This window comes from Crocuta crocuta, unplaced genomic scaffold (assembly GCF_008692635.1).
Source record: "Crocuta crocuta isolate KB4526 unplaced genomic scaffold, BGI_CrCroc_1.0 scaffold246, whole genome shotgun sequence".
Classification (NCBI taxonomy): domain Eukaryota; kingdom Metazoa; phylum Chordata; class Mammalia; order Carnivora; family Hyaenidae; genus Crocuta; species Crocuta crocuta.
In genome coordinates, this window is record NW_027531902.1 from 4365030 (window position 1) to 4383402 (window position 18373).

The window sequence follows — 18373 nt, forward strand, 5'->3', positions numbered from 1 at the left end:
GCTCGGCAAGGACCACCGCCGGACCACCGCCCGGTTGCCAGCAACAAGCCGTTGCCAGGGAGCAGTCACCTGACCCGCAGCTGGGGTGCGCGCGCAGGGCTCCTCAGGCTCCGCCCACTCTGCCCGTTGGTGGTTTATATTCTGGAGAGAGAACGCGACTGAAGCTGTACCTTCGGCGGGTGAGAATACAACCGTCTCATCCAGCCCTGTCCGAACAGCGCCTAGCATAATACCTAATGTGCAGTAAGTGCTCAACCAATGTTTGCTGAATGAAAGGTACACAGATGTATCTGTATGCTCGCTACAATTATACTTAAAAACTGGCATGACCCCAAAGTCCATCAGTAGAGGAACTGATCAAGCTTTCGTGGGATGGAAAACAGTGCAGCCACCAAGAATGAAGCTGACTTAGAAAGACATAAAGCTGTATTACATGAGGAAGAGAAGGTGCAGCATAGTACATGGAATGTAATCTAAGTTTTACTTGAAATATATAAATATATATACATAGCACCGACACATATACATAGCATTTGTGTATATATGTATATGTATATACATATACATAGCACTGACACAAGAAAAATGAACACGAAGCAGGGCCAATATCAAAGCAGTTACTACCTGTGTTCTCTTCTAGGATCTTTATGGTTTCAGTTCTCACATTTAGGTCTTTAGTCCATTTTTAATTTATTTTTGTGTGTGGTGCAAGAAAGTGGTCCAGGTACCTACTTTTGCATGTTGCTGTCCAATTTTCCAACACCATTTGTTGAAGAGATTTCTTTTTCCCACGGGGTATTCTTTACTGCTTTGTAGATTAATTGACCATATAGTTCTGAGTTCATTTATGGGTTTTCTATTCTGTTTGATTGAGCTATTTATTTTTGTGCCAGTACCATACTGTTTTGATTATTACAGCTTTGTAATATAATTTGAAGTCCAGAAATGTGATGCCTCCAGCTTTGCTTTTCTTTTTCAAGGTTGCTTGGGCTATTCAGGGCCTTTTGCGGTTCCATACAAATTTTAGGATTGTTTGTTCTAGCTCTGTGAAAAATGCTGTTGGTATTTTGATAGGGATTGCATTAAATGTGTAGATTGCTTTGGGTAGTAGAGACATTTTAACAATATTTGTTCTTCCAATCCATGAGCATGGATGTCTTTCTTTGTGTTATAGTTTTCAGAGTACAGGTCTTTCTCCTCTTTGGTTTATTCCTAGGTAACTTATTGGTTTTGGTGCAATTGTAAAAGGGATTGATTCCAATATTTTTCTTTCTGCTGCATCATTACTGGTGTATAGAAATGCAACCGATTTCTATACATTGATTTTGCATCCTCTGTGTTGTATGCAAGTGTTGAATCACTATATTGAACATCTGAAACAAATATTATACTCTATATTAACCGAATGGAATTTAAATTTAAAAAATTTTTAAAAGAGATACATGCACCCCAATGTTTATAACATTTTCCACAATAGCCAAATTATGGAAACAGCCCAAGTGTCCATCAACTGATGAATGGAAAAAGATGATGTGGTGTGTAGACAATGGATTATTACTCAGCCATAAAAAATAATGAAATCTTGCCACTTGCAACAATATGGATAGAGCTACAGTATTATGTTAAGCAAAATAAGTCAGACAAACACTGTTATCATTTCACTCACATGTGGAATTTAAGAAACAAAACAAACAAGCAACGGCAGTTGGGGGAGGAGGGTAGGGAAGAGAGAGGCAAACCAAGAAACAGTCTCTTAACTATACAGAGGACAAACAGATGCTTACCAGAAGGGAGGTGTGTGTGTGTGGGGGGAGGGGGTTAATAGGTGACTGGGATTAAGGACTGTATTTTTTGCAATGAGTACCAGGCATTATATGCAAGTGTTGAATCACTGTATTCATGGAATCACATGTACACTGCATGTTAACTGGAATTCAGATAAAAATGTAGGGGGGGGAGAAAGAATTAAAATGTAGAAATTTGCCCAAATTTATAGTGCTTTAATAAAGCTTTCGATTTGGCAAAGAAAAGAAAAGAAAAGAAAAGAAAAGAAAAGAAAAGAAAAGAAAAGAAAAGAAAAGAAAAGAAGAACACAAAGTGGTGGATATCTCTGGGTGTTGGGTCCACAAGTGGTTTTAATTTTCTATTCTAAAAAAAAAAGTTTACAAATAACACAAATCACTTTTGACATCCTAAAAGAAAATGAAGTTTATTTATTTCTTTTTAAGCATCGTAACAAGAGGTCCCGAAGAGACTGCGGCAGGCCAATGTGATGGGTGAGAGGGATTTGGGGGAGGTCGTAGGTGCCGTCTGCCATGATGACTCACGAGCATCCCAAGTCTGTCCACTCTGGTGGGCAACGCTCCAAAAGCAGAGTTGAAATGAGAATTGACTTCCATTAATAAGCTCATGAAAGAAAGAGAGGATACCCTAATTTGAGCAGGAAACACAACTGACGCCCAAAGCTTATTATTTCTGACTTGTGACCAGCATATGCCTGTGGCCGATCTACAAGGGAATCCAAGTATAACTGGCAAGTTTCTCGATGCTGTGCGACTGGCTCTAATGAACTCAGGGGCCCACAGTGGGTATAACTTGCCACAAAGACTAGGTAGGTGAAGTCCTTTCACCCCCATCCCTGGGTAAGTTTGGGGTGATACGTGCAAACCCTTCTGGCCACATGGACTTCCTTTGCTAGGCTACAGACTGGCCACCTACCTTCAATGTACAATCTTTTTCCAGAAAAATGATACACTGACTAGATTTTAGTATACTAAGTCAAGTCACATACTTATCTCCACATCCAGAAGATTACACCAAATCGCCTTAATTGGGGTTTGGGGATTCATCAGACATTTCCATAATTTCTTGGCTTATGCTTGTCTCCTGATTTGTGTGAATTTTACTAAGAGATTCTCAGAAGGCAATCTTATTTTATTCATGTCAAGTTATTTTTAGAACTGCCTCACCATCATCATGTAGTGACAACAAAAGGTACAAAGGATGGTACAGAGAAGGAAAAGAGAAGTCACTGAGTAGAGCATAAGGCTTAGGGAAAAGTTCAAAGGCCAAAATAAATAAATAAAGACGTAGGTGTTAGTAGAAACTGAGCACATACCTTAGACCACCCACTGTGCTGACTAGCTCCAAGCATCATTCACAACACACATGCATGAGCACAGTCATGTTACGAATCCCATTTTACAAGGGAAGAATTGGAGGCTTAGAAAAAATAAGTAACTTGCCCTGGGTCAAAGCTTGCCAAGCTGAACATGACTAAGAAACAGTCATGGCATTCGAAGTTCAGGAGGTCTGGAGAAACTTTCGGAATGAAAGCAAAAAGGAAAGTGGGAGGAGCAGATACCAAGTTTTCCTCCAGGAAATCTGTGGGCACGGAGATAGATGCAAAGCAGGAAGAAGAGTAAGACACGTTGGAGGCCCAGGGTCCGAGCTGCTTACCCAGTACGTGCCTGCTGAGTGTCAGGTACCCGCTAGGTGTTCGAGGTCTGCAGACAGAAGGGCAGGGAGAACTGAGGGGGCAACCGAGAGGCTGGGTGGGGCAGGGGATTCAAAGCACCGCTGGAGAGGCAGCCCCGGGGTAAAATACGGGGTACTTTCCCCTCACCCTCTTCAAACCCCATTACAGAAAAAAACATTCCAATGTCTGCTGCCAGAGCTGGGAACCAATTCTGATGTAGAAGATAGGAGATATTCTCAGAAGGAATGTTAGAAAACAGGAGTTTTTAAAATAAAAGCTTATGGTTTATAAGCTGAACTAAAGTTGAGGCGTACCGAGTGTGTCATTAGACTCTAGTGGAATTAGCCTGGGAAACTGACTCCGTACATTTTCTGTAAGAAAATGTGCGTAAGTAGAAGGCTACCGCCTTACTGACTAACTGAAGCATGACCCAGTCATCGTCATATACTGCCCAGCACCCGGTTCCGGGGAAGTCAAGGGCAGGACACTATGAATAGCTGTTACCGCCACCTGCCTGGTACTCGGCTTTCTGAATCAAGTCCCAGGGCTGTAGAACTGATCATTCTTTAACAGCACAAAACAAACGACCTTGTACGGTGCTGCTCTAAAATAACCAATGATTCTGGGGCAAGTGGCCAGACAGTACTCATCTCCCTCAGAGCACCCTCCCCTCTTGCATCTACCAAGGAAAAATAAAGACAATCTGAAGACAGTCACAAGGATTTAAAATTTACTCTTTTCTTTTTATTACAATAAATATTTATCAATAATAGAAGGAAACAATTTTAAATTAAAACCTACTGCATTCCTCTTGGGGTTCATAGCAGCAGAAATTAACAGGAATCCAGTTCGGAAGGCAAGGCTTACAGTCCAGTGGCAAGAAACAGTCAGTGCTTGACTATCGGGGCCAGCAACGAGGAACAGTAATACATACTAACGATGCAAAAGGAACAGTGAAATGCACAGTTGTGACCTGTTTGTGGATCACGTTACCTAAGGCTTTGCAACACTCAGCTAGGGAACTTCTAAGCAAGTTGTGAAGCCCCATTTCTACAAGAGCTAGATCTTTGCCCCCATCAAGTTCTGGGGCACAACTGCTCCAGGGCTGCCTTCTGGCCGGGAATGGGCCCCATCGCCACTCAGAGCCAGAAGTCTCAAACCTGCCGGAAGCAGCTCTCTTTCTCCAAACCTGTCTTTCTGTCTCACAATCCCTGATGAAAGGGAAACAGAAAGTGATATACTTCACAAGAGCCCTCCTTGGGGGTTGAGATGAACTGCAAGTAGGAAAGACGGTGGCTCTAGAGGCTTAAGAGGCTTCAGAGTTACAGGTTATGTGCTGATTAGGTCAACAGGAAGAACAGAGCTAACATGAGTGTACCATTTTGCAGATAATCAAAAGTGCACTGCATGTATAGATGAATATATCATACACAGATATGCAGAAAATATACTTGCGCATATTAAATATGTATATGCACACACACCACACATAACCAGATAAAAATGCCACATTATTTACCATGTACACAGCGAGCTCTAGACAAACCAATTATGAAGATGCTCAACTAAAGAGAAATGAAAGACTGTGTGCTCCCCTTGACCTTACTAATATATCCTGCTTGTTGCACACACATTCCAGTTGTGTGAGAGGTGTTGTTAATGGGTACCTGAAAAGGGGTGGGGCCACCCTGGTCTACAGAAAGCACACTGCAAAGGGGCCACGGGCCAAGCTACGCAATGTAATAACCGAGTCAGCAAGATTCCTGCCACCCACCTATCCTTAGGCACAGGGCATGAAGCCTTACTCAGAAAAGTAGCAATTTCTTTTCCTATAGTTGGCTACAAATTTAAACTATTTTGTCCTGGGGAAGGAGGAGGGGACAAGGTAGGTGTCAGGGAGTTGGCAATGGGGCAAGAATTCACTGCCTCCCCCATGACCCGGAGGAAATGCTACTTTTGTAAAACAACTGAAATTTGGAAGTCTGCTTTCCTGGCACATTTTGGAACGAGCTACATTACATGTAGCTGGGTCTTTGTCTCCCGAAAGCTAACTGGGTTTAAGTTATCCAAGCAACATAACCTACAATGTTAATATTGTGGGCAGTTTTCATCAGCAGGTGTTAAAGTCTGACACCGAATGATACCAGTAACTCAGATTTAAAATGCAGCATTCATAGATCTTGCGAAATGAAAATTCCTCCAGTAATGGGTTAGTAACATCAAGTACTAACTAAACATGTTCCAAGTAAGGTCAAGAACTTACTCCTTAGAATTAAAAAGGGCTTGTCAAGAATAAAAGAATCTAGGGCTCATGGCGAACTGTGTATGTTTTAATAAAAAAACAAAATCAACTCTATTTTGGTTACCCATAGAAACTGCTCAAGAGAAGACTTTAGTCGAAGAGCCACAGGCATTGCCAATCCTGGCATCTATAATATTGGCTTTAAGTTCCATGTAGCATTAGGTACTCTAAGGCCTTGATCCAATTCACAAGCTTTAAAAACAGCACCACTGGGTGTTAGCCTACCTTTCTCCAAATGATTCTGTGAAGAGTAAGACAATGTGAGTGAACGGTCTATAGAAGGCCAGACAATCCTTCTGTTATGGCCACACAGACTTTCCTACAGAGAGAAGCCCTGGTCAAAAGATTCTAAAATCAGTCCAGGTGCCACTTTCCAATTCTGGGAACCTGGCCTTTCTGACCAAATGCAACACAGTCCCCTCACTCAGGCCACCTGTGAGAAGGCTACAAAATGACAGGACATTTTTGGCTTCCCTAAATATTAGCTCATTTAAGATCTCTCTGTCTTAAGAGAGATCTGCCTAAAAACGAACCTGAAAAATCAGCTAGATGACTCTCTCATGCGTATTTATTAAAGAGCAAAGCAGATTACTAGCATGTGGAGTAAAAAGCAAGGTTAGGCTCATTTTGCACTGCACACACCCTGCAGGGACTCAGCCAGTATATCCTGCTCCCACGGCTTCACTCAAGGAAGAGGGTAACATGTTGCCACTTTCTCTGGAAAAGCTCAACAAACATGGCTTCCCAGATACCCTCATGTAACTGCCTGCCAACATGTCAGCCATCTGTGGCACTGTCAAAGGTGAAAACTATGCAAATCACACAGGTTACATAATTAATACAAGAAAAATCAGAAATTTACTTAAGCTTCCTAAAACGTAGAGAGCATCACACTTTCAAGTTTCACAGTGATTGGTTTAACACCATTTGCCTGTTAAAACTGTCACTTAAAATATACATGTCAAAGTGCTCCAAACGCAGCATACTAATTACAATTCCTCCTGGAAGGTTCTAGTACTGGCAGCTAATTTAGGAAGGCTATTCACCCACAGGGTGTTCACAAAAGGGCACGCTGCCTGACACAGACGCTTCATAGGACAAAGAAAATTCTAATCAGACCTCACAAATCTCCCACAGAGTACTCAGTCATGTCCAGAACAGCTAAAGGCCACTCCAAACACAGGAATCAACACAACCAAAGATTTAGCTTTTTGGGGGGACCCACAGCCAATAGTTCTTGCCCATCGGCTTTAGTCTGTTGCCTCCCGCACGCTCCCAGTCCCAGACCAGCAAAGAGATCTAAGGCAACCGCGGAGGCTGGAATGTGGCAAGATCCAGGTGAAACAAAGCAAGCGGGCAGCTCGGTCGTTGGTGGTGGCAAGTTGAAAGAAAGGAGGAATTACACACAGGCTTCTAGTTAAAATATAAAGGGCAATGGAGCCTTTGACTCGAACACCTTCAGTTTACCTTTATATTTTCCACAGGTGATAGAATCAAAGTCTACTTTGGCAAGCAAACTACATTCCAAAGGGTTTTCAACTGACTACAGAATAAATTCTTTGAAAACCGAACACTTAGGAAGCTTCCAAATTCACATCTGAATTTGAAATTAGTGGAGGAATGACGATTTAAATTGAAATGTGAACATTTTAAACTCTGCATTGCATTAGGATCACTAGGCACTAAGTGGACCCTATGCCTGCTGTTTCTTTTGCATATTCCTGCAAAGCCCAGACTCTGGGTCATGATCAATGCTCTTTTGGTACCTATGTAGAATGTGGGCAAGTCTAGACATACACTTCTCTTCCTCAAGCCTCTATACTAGAATGAACGACATGTCGGTCGTAGTACTATAACATTCTAGACCGTAATCAGCACGGGGCTTTTTGAAACTTAGAATTAAGAGTATTTTAAGCATGGTATGATTAAAACGCCAAGGACGATTTTATTTTTTACATATTACCCTTGAGACTAAAACTCATGAACTGCACCGACTGCTGACATAACTTGTGACAATTTTAAACTGTGCAATGCACTCAAGGTCATGAGTGTTAGTAAAGGACTGGGAAAGCAGGCAATAACATACTCTGTTCAGGTAAAGGTTGTTCTATCCCATGCCCCCCTCAAATGTAGGGAAATCTTTTCTGTCAAGCACGAAAGGACATTTTGCATACCATAACCTGACGAGAAACTTCTCACAGGTCTGGCTGACCAGTCAGCAGAGACACAAAGCAAACGTCTGGCCTGGCTATGGCACTCTACTCTGAAGCGGACGGAAAACGTGCACGTGTGGCCAACCGTGTCACTGCCCCCCTAAAGGCAGCTCAGTGGATGCTGGAAGAAAGGCAGGGGTGCTCGACTCACCCCCAAAATATCATGCAGAAGTCCAAAATATCTATTATATTTATATTTATACCTTAGAAATGTTATGGTAATCAGCACGACGAAGGCTCAGGGCTATGTGTAACTAAGTCCTGCCTCAGCTGCTGTATCGCTACATGACAAATGGGGGCTTTCAAGATGCATTTCAAGATGGCGACTAAACCAAGAAGTCAGCGGGACACTAAAGGTTTACAAGTCCACAGTATTCCAAAACACTAACTCAGCTTCACTTTTATCTTGCTGACAGCCACCTTTCTTTCATCTAACGGCGCCAATGAAACTATAGCATAATTCTTTACCACTGTAGGGAAACAGAACAGGCACAAACAATTCCAAATAAACCTGATGCAATAGAAAAAAAGAACAGAAACACATTTTGAGGTAAAACAGCCCCGGAAGTACAGGACACGACCCTACGGCAGAAAGGGTGTGTATGTAACTATACTGTGCAAGGTGAAGAAAGCCTGTGGTCCAAATTTGTCATTTAATAAATATTTATCAGTTCTTTTCTTATATAATACATATTAATCTCATTCTGTGTACAAGGTCAACAAGACAGTAAAATGATTAGCTCAGAAACCTTTGAAGGAAGCTTTGTTCCCAGCCCAAAATAACACTTGATCCAGTTCAATTTTACAGATGACAAAGAACAAGGTATACAAAAAATAGTTACCGTTACTTAATTTGTTCCTTCTCTGACCTCCATGATGGCAATTTACTAACAAACATAGAATCATTACCCACATTTTCCCTGCATCAATTTCTCACCTATTTTCGGTCTCAGAAAAAGTCACCAAATATACCTTAACCTTTACGAGCCATTTTTAAAAATGAGTACAGAACCACGAGTTAGCTCCTGGACGCCTCATTTCTAATAAACTGGATGACAGTGATTAGAATTTACAAATTTAAAAACCGAAGTATCAATTACATGGTTATTTTTACAAAGCAGCAGACTGAAATTCAAAAAGGAATACACTATAATTAAATTTAACGATGGTCACATTCATAAATAATGGTAAAGAGTTTAATTACATATCAACACAGTGGTGCCCATTTTATCCAAGTGCAATCCATCCAAAAAAAAAAGGGTTTAAGATACACTCTTCATTCAAGCACAACCTTCATTCGGTGGAAAAAAAAAAAAAAGAAAATCAGCAAGTAAATTTCACCACCACAAAACTAAGCGGAGACAATGTCAAAAAGAAAGAAAATATCCACATTCGTGAGAAGGTATCATCTATCAAACAACCACATTGAAGTCAAAGGGATTTTTATGTCTGTCAGCAAACCTCAAAAATTATTCCAAGTCTTTTTAAAGAGAGTAGGTACTAAGTAAGGCATATATGTCAAAAGTTTTCCTCAACTGGGGAAGTGGGCAAACTAGGGAAGAAGGAATTTCTACTCCTTTATCCTGTATGAAATAAAAAACATAGCACTCTCTCCTCCACAAAAAAGAGACAGGGGACGGACAGACAGACGGAAGAATAAACTGAATCAGAAAACTAATTTCAGAGTGAGGTTCATAGCAGTAATTCATAGTGAGGTTCGTGAGATTCCTAACTCCATAGTATATTTCTCTTGTAAAGAAGTTTATCTGTGTTCCTTATGAGGAATTATCGTAAGACTGGGACTGTCACATGCATTCATATCATCAGACAGAGTGCGCAGGCACCAAATCTCAGCAACTCGCAGCTGAGGGGGAGAATACCACATTTAAACGATGAACCATGTTAATGCGTGAGCTATAATTACGATCCATTCTCTACTAAGTCTCAATAGAATATTTTTCTTTAAAAGAAAATTAAACCGGGGCACCTGGGTGGTGCAGCCAGTTAAGCAACCGACTCTTGATCTCGGCTCAGGTCATGATCTTGCAGTTTGTGAGTTTGAGTCTCGCATCAGGCTCTGCGCTAATTGCGTGGAGCTGCTTGGGATTCTGTCTCTCCTCCTCTCTGCCCCTCCTCTGCTTGTGCTCTCTCCCTCCCTCTCCCTCAGCCTCATCCTCTCTCTCTCTCGGTAAATAAACTTTAAAATAATTTTAAAAATTAAATTAAATTAAATTAAACCATTTATCAAGATCTGTTCCCAAGAAAAAGAGTCAGAATACTAGAGGATCTGAATATATATATTAGCTCTCTTAGCACATGAGGACAAAAGGCATTTCCGTGGGAAAGAGAAACCGGTATTTGGCAACCACACATTGCTCTGTAATCATTTGGCATCTCCAGCTAACAGTGCCTTGCCCTCATGCTCTCCCTATATTAGTACTGGACTACCGATAACTTCCACAGCTAAGGACCTACTAGTGAAGCAGTATCAAATCTGAAAACATTTTGTGGTTTTCTTAACGCTATCAGTGTTCCTAAACCGATCTTGGGGCTTCAAAAGTAAAAACAAAGCATCTTTAACTCTGTAGGAACCAAAACATTATGGACTCATGAAGCTAAAATCACTAAAACATTTTGCTGGTCTAAAGTACATTATGCCTAACCAAAAAGCCACATGGTTTTATAAAAAGTAAGTTGGGAGTTAGTAGGTCCAAAATTCCGTAAGTTCAGATCATTCATATCACTCCTGCTGTCCAAGTACTATACACACTCAGTTCCCATGTCTGTTAAGTAGATCAGTTTAGTTCAATGGTGATGGATGAAATATTTACAAGCATCTTATTTACAGTACTTCCTTCTGTAGATTACAGGCCAATACTCCTTTCTTCCATTCCTAGTCAATCCGAGTTTGGTTTCCGCAATGAGAAGGGATAAATCTGAAAATGACTGCTCAGCTGCTTGACCTAGAGAAAACCAGAACATGAGACGGTGACAAATACATTCCTAATTATTTTTTAAAAGCACACAGAATTCACCCACTGGGGACAACAATTTACCGACACAGCAAAACTCGGCAGAAATAATGAAGAGGCTTTTGTGGACCAGGATGCCTACAGAGCTAGAAGGTTATAGAATTCTAGAGAATACCAGAACTACCCTGGGAGGGTTACACCTTATACATGGGTCTGCCTAGGTCCCAAATCTAGAATTTCTTCCAGAGCCTTCCAGACCACCCAGATTCACACCCAAGTCTACCGGGTTAGTTGACATATAATATCTTAGTAGGTCAAATATTTATATATATGGTTAGACTCTATATTCAGCTGCTTACAGCATTTCTAGATAATCACTCCTAATCCTGATGAAACAGTATAAAAGCAGATCTCTACATTTCAAGGCATTTAGGCCACACTGCTTAGGATATCCCTAGTGGGTAGGCAAGACCTTGGTTATGTGTCAGTTACCAAAGTTCCAGTTCTGTTGCTATTATTTATATTTCAATAGTTCAAATGAAAGTTTTATGTAGCCTGCAAGTTTTACCTTCTGGTTAGAAGTTGTAAAGTGGTTAAGAGAGCATAAAGACAGACAAAACAGATGTTCCTAGAACTTTTTTCAATTTTATTTATTTTCCAGATTTTTAACAGTGAAAATGTACTGCCTTTGTAATTTAAAGAAAAAGGTTTTTTGGTTTGGTTTGGTGTATGTATGGTTTCCTAAAGACATCCTTGTGAAGGGCTGTAGTAAAATTATAAAAGACATTTACAACTGTATTCTACTTCATGCATGTGACCAATGAAATATAAAATAAAAGCCTAAGAGTGTTAATATAAAATAAAGCATACACGTTAAGTATGCACAAATAAAAACATAAGTGATTATGTCCTCATGTCATGTTTTTTTCTTTTCATCTACTTTGTTCTAACAAACGTAGGCTGCTTTGGGGAGAATGCAAAGGGAAGAGCCCTAAGTTCAGCAACATGTACAAGGTATAAAGCAGTTCTCAAGCAATACAGGTACGTTCACTTTAAATATTTTTTTATAATGTTTATTTTTGAGAGAGAGACAGAGCGTGAGTGGGGGAGGAGCAGAGAGAGAGGGAGACACAGAATCCCAAGTAGGCTCCAGGCTCTGAATAGTCAGCACAGAGGCTGACGTGGGGCTCGAACTCAAGAATTGTGAGATCATGGGGCGCCCGGGTGGCTCAGTTGGTTGAGCATCCGACTTTGGCTCAGGTCATAATCTCGCAGTTTGTGGGTTCGAGCCCCGCATTGGGCTCTGTGCTGGCAGCTAGCTCGGAGCCTGGAGCCTGCTTCAGATTCTGTGTCTCCCTCTTTCTCTGACCCTTCCCTGCTCATGCTACCCCTCTCCCCCAGAAATAAATAAATAATAAATAAATAAATAAATAAATAAATAAAAACGTTTAAAAAAATTTAAAACAAAAAAAAAAAAGAAAGAAAAGAATTGTGAGATCATGACCTGAGCCAAAGTCAGATGCTTAATTGACCAGGTGCCCCTAGGTGCTCATTTTAAAATAGAAGACATGTGTCTCAAACTGAATCACAGTAGAGTTCCTTTCAAAACAAGCATACCAAATAAAAGCAGTATTTTAAGAGCCATAAAAACATAAATACCCTTCTACATAACCCCATTGCTCTGAAATTATCCTCAGAAAATAAAATAGAGAAAAATATAATATTCCAGATTGTTGTTATTATTATTCCAATCTTATTTGTAATAGTGAAAATTTGGAACAACCTAGATGATGAAAATAACTGGATCATAGTTAAGTAAACTGGATAATTATTAAGTAATCTCCTTGATGGAATACTGTATAACAATTAAAAACCGTAATTATAAGACCATGCTAAAATATACAGAATCATTAGAATGTTAAAGTGTGAGGAAAAGAAAGTAAATTTCATGGTTCTGATTTTCATTTTATTACATCTATCTTAGTCCATTTGCCCTGAAACCAGTCTCTTTTTTTAGAAGAGATTATTAACGTTTGCAAAATACTTCCTATTCCTAAATCCATTCTCTTCCATAATTCCCCTGATAAAAAAAAAACCCTAAAGCTAAAGAAACAAGTGTAGAGGGACGCCTGGGGGGCTCACTCTGTTGCACATCGGATTCTTGATTCTTGAATCTTGATCCGATTCAGCTCAGGTCATGATCCTCACGGTCTGTGAGTTTGAGCTCCATGTCAGGATTAGGATTCTCTCTCTCTCTCCTTCTCTCTTCCCCTCCCCTGTTCACACTCTCTGTCTCTCTCTCTCTCAAAATATATAAATAAGCTTTTTTAAAAAGTATAGAAATATATAATCATCAGATGGGATTATTTGGTTTCCTATAATTAAAAGCACACAAGAGTGTACAATTCCATTCACCAAGAAAGTTTACATTTCTACCTAAAGACAAGAACTCTTCACAATAATTATCCAGCTTTAAAATTATTTGTAATTACTGTAACCTATTCATCAGAGAAACAGTACCTTATGTACCTGGATATTATCCAAAATATATAGGGACTATCCCAATTCTTCCAGCTACTTTCATAAGCAACTTTCTTCCGAAATTTGTCCTTCATCACCTTTCTACTACTTATAAGAACCAAACAGGGGCGCCTGAGTGGCTCAGTTGGTTAAGCGTCCGACTTCGGCTCAGGTCATGATCTCACGGTTTGTGGGTTCGGGCCCCACGTCGGGCTCTGTGCTGACAGCTAGCTCAGAGCCTGTTTCAGATTATGTGTCTCCCTCTCTCTCTGACCCTCCCCTTCTCATGCTGTCTCTCTCTAAGAAATAAATAAAACATTAAAAAAAAAAAAAAGAACCAAACAAACAATTTTGCTCTAGAAGACTCACCACTCGTACTCCATAGTGGATGTGGGCCAGAGTGAAAACAGCTGTTAAGGTATACAGAAGAACGCTCTCAATGCTAGAGGCTACTCCTAAGTTCACGACCAGGACAACCAAGAAAAGAGGAACCAGCAACCAATTCAAAGTTGGGCACCGGGTACTGCTCATTTGACAGACAATCAGCTGACACTTGAAGTTAGGGAGGGAAAAAAAAATGAAAATTTAATTAGCAAAGCACTTCAAAAGAAGTCACTCCAACATTTAAATGTGTTCCAGTTACACAACGTTATTAAGTTCACTAGTTCTCAACTGCTCAGGAACCCAACTGAACCCCAACCCCCACCTCCAAACCCCTGGGTCCCCAGAGTATGTGTCAGACAAGGCCAGAAAATAATTTAGTACGGATGCTGTACAGGGCATTCTTCCAGTAGGTAACAGTTCGGATAAAGGGAATTTCTCCCGATTTTAAGATGGTGTGACAATCTGAAAAGAACTCTCTCAAAATAGCCTTTTAGAGCTCCATGCAACTACATTTCTTTATGGTGACGAAGAGATGCTATCTCCAGTTCCGTCGTATTGCCATACTAACACCTCAAAACCTCTCTGGCTGCCTTTACTTTCAATACCTTATTCAAATCTATCTTTATTACTTCAGAAATAATTTTTTAATACAATGTATTAATATTTTCAGATCTTTAAGCCCTGGGAAATCAGCCGGACTGGTGATAATGAATGCATACCACACACATGGACACGAGCTTGGTGGCTAACTTATTAAGTAAACACTTATTAAGGACCTGACCAGAGCTGGGGACACACTCCCTAGTTGTCAGGACCATGAGGGTCTTTTCTCAACGGCATCTGATCTCTCCTGTCTGCTGTCTTCCTGGGCCAGCACCGAGAAAGGGCTTTTGAAAAATATGTTGTATTTATTACAAAGCTTTTACACCCTGTTTTTAATTTTAAAAAAATTAGCTGATTTAAAAGTGTGTGTGTGTGTGTGTGTGTGTGTGTGTGAGTTTTCTCAAAAACCCCTGTCAGCTTCCCTCATCATTAGATCTGCAGCCATCTGGAAAAGGACAAAATAATTCCCAGCATGTTCTGTTGTTTGGCTTTATTACTCTTTCAAGTTTCTACTGTAAAATTCTTTAAATTAAAATGTTTATTTTTAATACTAAAGATCTCTCCAATTTTCACATTTTGTCATATATTTGTCATATATTCCTTAGGTATGACTTAAAATGAAAAAAACCTGGGGTGCCTAGGTCACTCAGGTTAAGCATCTGACTCCAGGCTTAGGCTCAGGTCATGATCTCAGTTAGTGAGATCGAGCCCTATGTCGGACTCTGCGCTGACAGCGAGGAGCCTGCTTGAGATTCTCTCTCTCCCTCCCTTTCTCTCTCTCTGCCCCTCCCTTGCATGTGCTCTCTCTCACTCAAAATAATAAACATTTAAAAAAAGAAAAAAACCTTACTGTGATATTGGCAAAGGCTGTTCCAACCATAAAGTAGAATATTCTAGGATGTATCTCTAAAATATCTGAAGGTGACTGAAGGATCCACGCTGTAGACAAAATGAATAGCAAACATGGAGAAAAAAAGGGAACCATAGCTTCATAGACTGAATTGTGTTTCAGGGTGTTATTTTTATAGCTTCTGAAAAAAAAAATCAAGTAATACAAAGAACATTATTACATATAAAACTTGTACCATATTTGCAACTTTTGTAGTTTTCTAAGTACTTTCACACTTATCCTCTTATTTAACACTCAAAATAATCCCACAGCATACACAGAACTGACATTACTAAACCCCATCTTACAGACAGGTTAGGTGACCATGTGAGAAGTCAAATTTATATAACTTGCTACCAAGTGGCAGGGCCTGGACTAGAGTGGAAGTGCTCCAACCCCCATGGTCCTCTAGAATGTAAAGATAAATAAAACCTGATGTTTTGTTTCCCAAGGTTTATACTCTAACAGGGGGAATGCAATGACCACAAAACGACACTAGCAAGTCCCTGGCTGTTATTACAGTACAAAGTGACAGAGAACCTATGAGCGGAAGACTCTGCACTGAGGCTGTCCTGGCACACGTCTCCGTGTCTCTAGCACACACTCCCGTGTTTGCTCATCTGAACGAAGCCCCAGATTCTAGGCTTGGTTCTGCCACTGGTTACATGATCTTGGACAAGATAGTGCCTGATCAGGACCTCATCCTTAGAAGATGGGGAAATGTCTCAAACTCTAAGGCCTTCAGAGCTTTAAGTTTTATGGTTTCTATGAATGGCTGCCAGCTGCCATAAACGGGGAAGGTTCACAGAGCGTGGCTTCACAACAGGACGCTGCAAGACAGACCTGGGAGCTGAAGGATGAAGTGGGAAGTACAAGTGCTTCGCGTGGAGGAAACAGCACTAGATGGAGGGGGGAGGGAGCAAAATGACCAAGGAGGGAAAAGAGCAAAATACATTTGGGACCCTTAAGAAAATTCAGTGTGGCTGAGCAAGGGTAAAGTGCAGATCAGTGAAATGAGACTCAGGGCAACTCCCATGGTACCCCCGCCCCGCCCTCACCCCACTCCTCCGGGCGGGAGTTTTTACCCAGTGCCACTTGGGAAGTTAGCATGGATCCGGGGTTTGGTCTAAACTACACAAGTTCATGTTATGATCATGCTGAGTAAACTTCAGAATCAATTCATAAAACTTATCATCAATTTCTACAAAGGACGTAAACCTGTCACTATTCAATGGGAACACACTCCTTCCCAATTCTCTCACAGAAAGTGACAAATTAGAAGACTGCCTACTGAGCCAAAAACTGCAACAAAAGAATGAGGAGTTTTGTGTTGTGGTTGAACCGACCACGCGGCCACCGTAGACACCCTAAATGGCCCGAACCTCATCCCAGGTGCAAAATACAGCTTTTATGACCTTCTCAAAACGTCCAGATTCCAAAAGCAAAACAGACACTCAAATTCATCTGAGAAACAACTGTTGCGATTCTTGCCCAAGTAAATAAAGCACTTACCTGAAAAAGTTCAATAAACTCATCGGGAGAGTCACACATAACGCACAGCCTAAAAGGAGAATATTTAAATCCACTGTGAATTATTATTCAAGAGGGATTTTTATAATTATTGAATACATATGAAACTTGTAATACTTTTAGACCCAGTGATTTGCGGGCTCAGGTTTACTTCTGTAGTGAAGCCAAATATATTTCGGAACAACAGTTACTCGCGAAGAGTGGCAGTGAGTGGCTCAGTGCCGAGGCTCAGGAACCAGACCAGGCTTGGATCTCGGTTTTGCCAACAGGTTATGTGATTTCAGGCAGGTTACCGTTCCAGTGCTTCCATTCCCTCTTTTATAAAATAGAGATAATAGAATTGGCCCCGTAGGGTTTTGAGAATGAAATGAGTTGTGACATGTCAAGACCCCTGGAACGGTGCCTGGTATGTGGTACATCGCACAAATGTGGGTTTTGGAAAGAGCGGGTGATTAATGGATTCTGCAGTTTCCCATTTCTGCTGATTTTTATTTCCCGAGCATTATGCGTTGCTCCGCCCACTCCTGAGCAGACCCCAGTTCTGTCCCCTCAGACCCAACAAGGACAGCCTCCCCAGGAAGCTCGACTGTTGCTTCTGCTGCCCTTGCTCTCTACTATCCTACTCTGCTATTCCCAGTCACTCGCCAGACTTTTCCATGGCCTTCAATCCCTCAGTCCTCTTTTATTCATTCTGCCTTCCCTCTGCAGAAACTGCACTCCTGATTTTACCAAGCTCTCCTAGTGACCAAATTCAATACCCTTTCTTCACTCCTGACCCCTACGTGAGAGGCCTCTGCTGATCCCACTCACTGCAGTTCTTTCCTCCCTTCGCCTTTGTGACTCCACGCTCCCAATGTTCCTGTTAGTCCTCCAGCCACTACATGTGGTGTCCTTTACCGGCAACTCTGTCCCCTGGCCATTCCTAACTGGGCATTCACCTGTGCTTCTCTCCTCCCTCAGAGAATCCTCTCTTACAGCTTTAACTGGAAGATTCTTGCAGATGACTCCAAAAGCTAGTAATGTACTCTGGGGCAAATCAGACAATCTCTCTGAGCTTCAGACTCCACAGCTGTCCAATGCGGATGACTCAATGATTTCCTAATGTCACTTGCATTTTTAAAATTCTCTGATTTGGGGCACCTGAGTGGTTCAGTGGGTTTAGCATCCAACTCTTGATTTCGGCTCAAGTCATGATCTCACTGTTTGTGAGTTTGAACCCTACATCAGGCTCTGTGCTGACACCACGGAGTCTGCTTGGGATTCTCTTTCTTTCTCTCTCTCTCTCTCTCTCACCGTCTACCTCTCTCTGCCCCTCTCCCATGCATGCACATGTACTCTCTCTCTCTCCCTCCCTCAAAATTAATAAATATTAAAATAAATAAAAATAAAATTCTCTGATTCTACAAATTATAGAGATGCAAATTCCTGATCTTCCTCTCTGTCATACTCCAAATCAACACATATGGCAAGTTTCTGGAGACT

General features: G+C 41.0%; 1 protein-coding gene and 1 long non-coding RNA gene across 3 annotated transcripts in view; one reads left to right on the forward strand and one right to left on the reverse strand.

Moving 5' to 3' along the window:
* Positions 1-55: 55 nt before the first annotated feature.
* On the forward strand, positions 56-15027 carry LOC144239981 (uncharacterized). Its single transcript, XR_013337534.1, has 3 exons — positions 56-243; positions 11925-12006; positions 14540-15027. It is a non-coding gene; the product is annotated as an uncharacterized LOC144239981 (long non-coding RNA).
* The window catches only part of SELENOI (selenoprotein I), a 45536-nt gene continuing 31357 nt past the window's right edge, over positions 4195-18373 (reverse strand). The window contains exons 7-10 of one of the 2 annotated variants that reach the window (XM_077774227.1): positions 16874-16922; positions 15323-15503; positions 13855-14037; positions 4195-10956 (exon numbers count right to left, since the gene is read on the reverse strand). In XM_077774227.1, coding sequence (XP_077630353.1) covers positions 10858-10956; positions 13855-14037; positions 15323-15503; positions 16874-16922 — 512 coding nt within the window. In that variant the 3' untranslated portion in view covers positions 4195-10857. Of the gene's footprint in view, positions 10957-13854; positions 14038-15322; positions 15504-16873; positions 16923-18373 lie in introns of those variants that run through there. The other variant, XM_077774228.1, reaches the window with a different exon arrangement.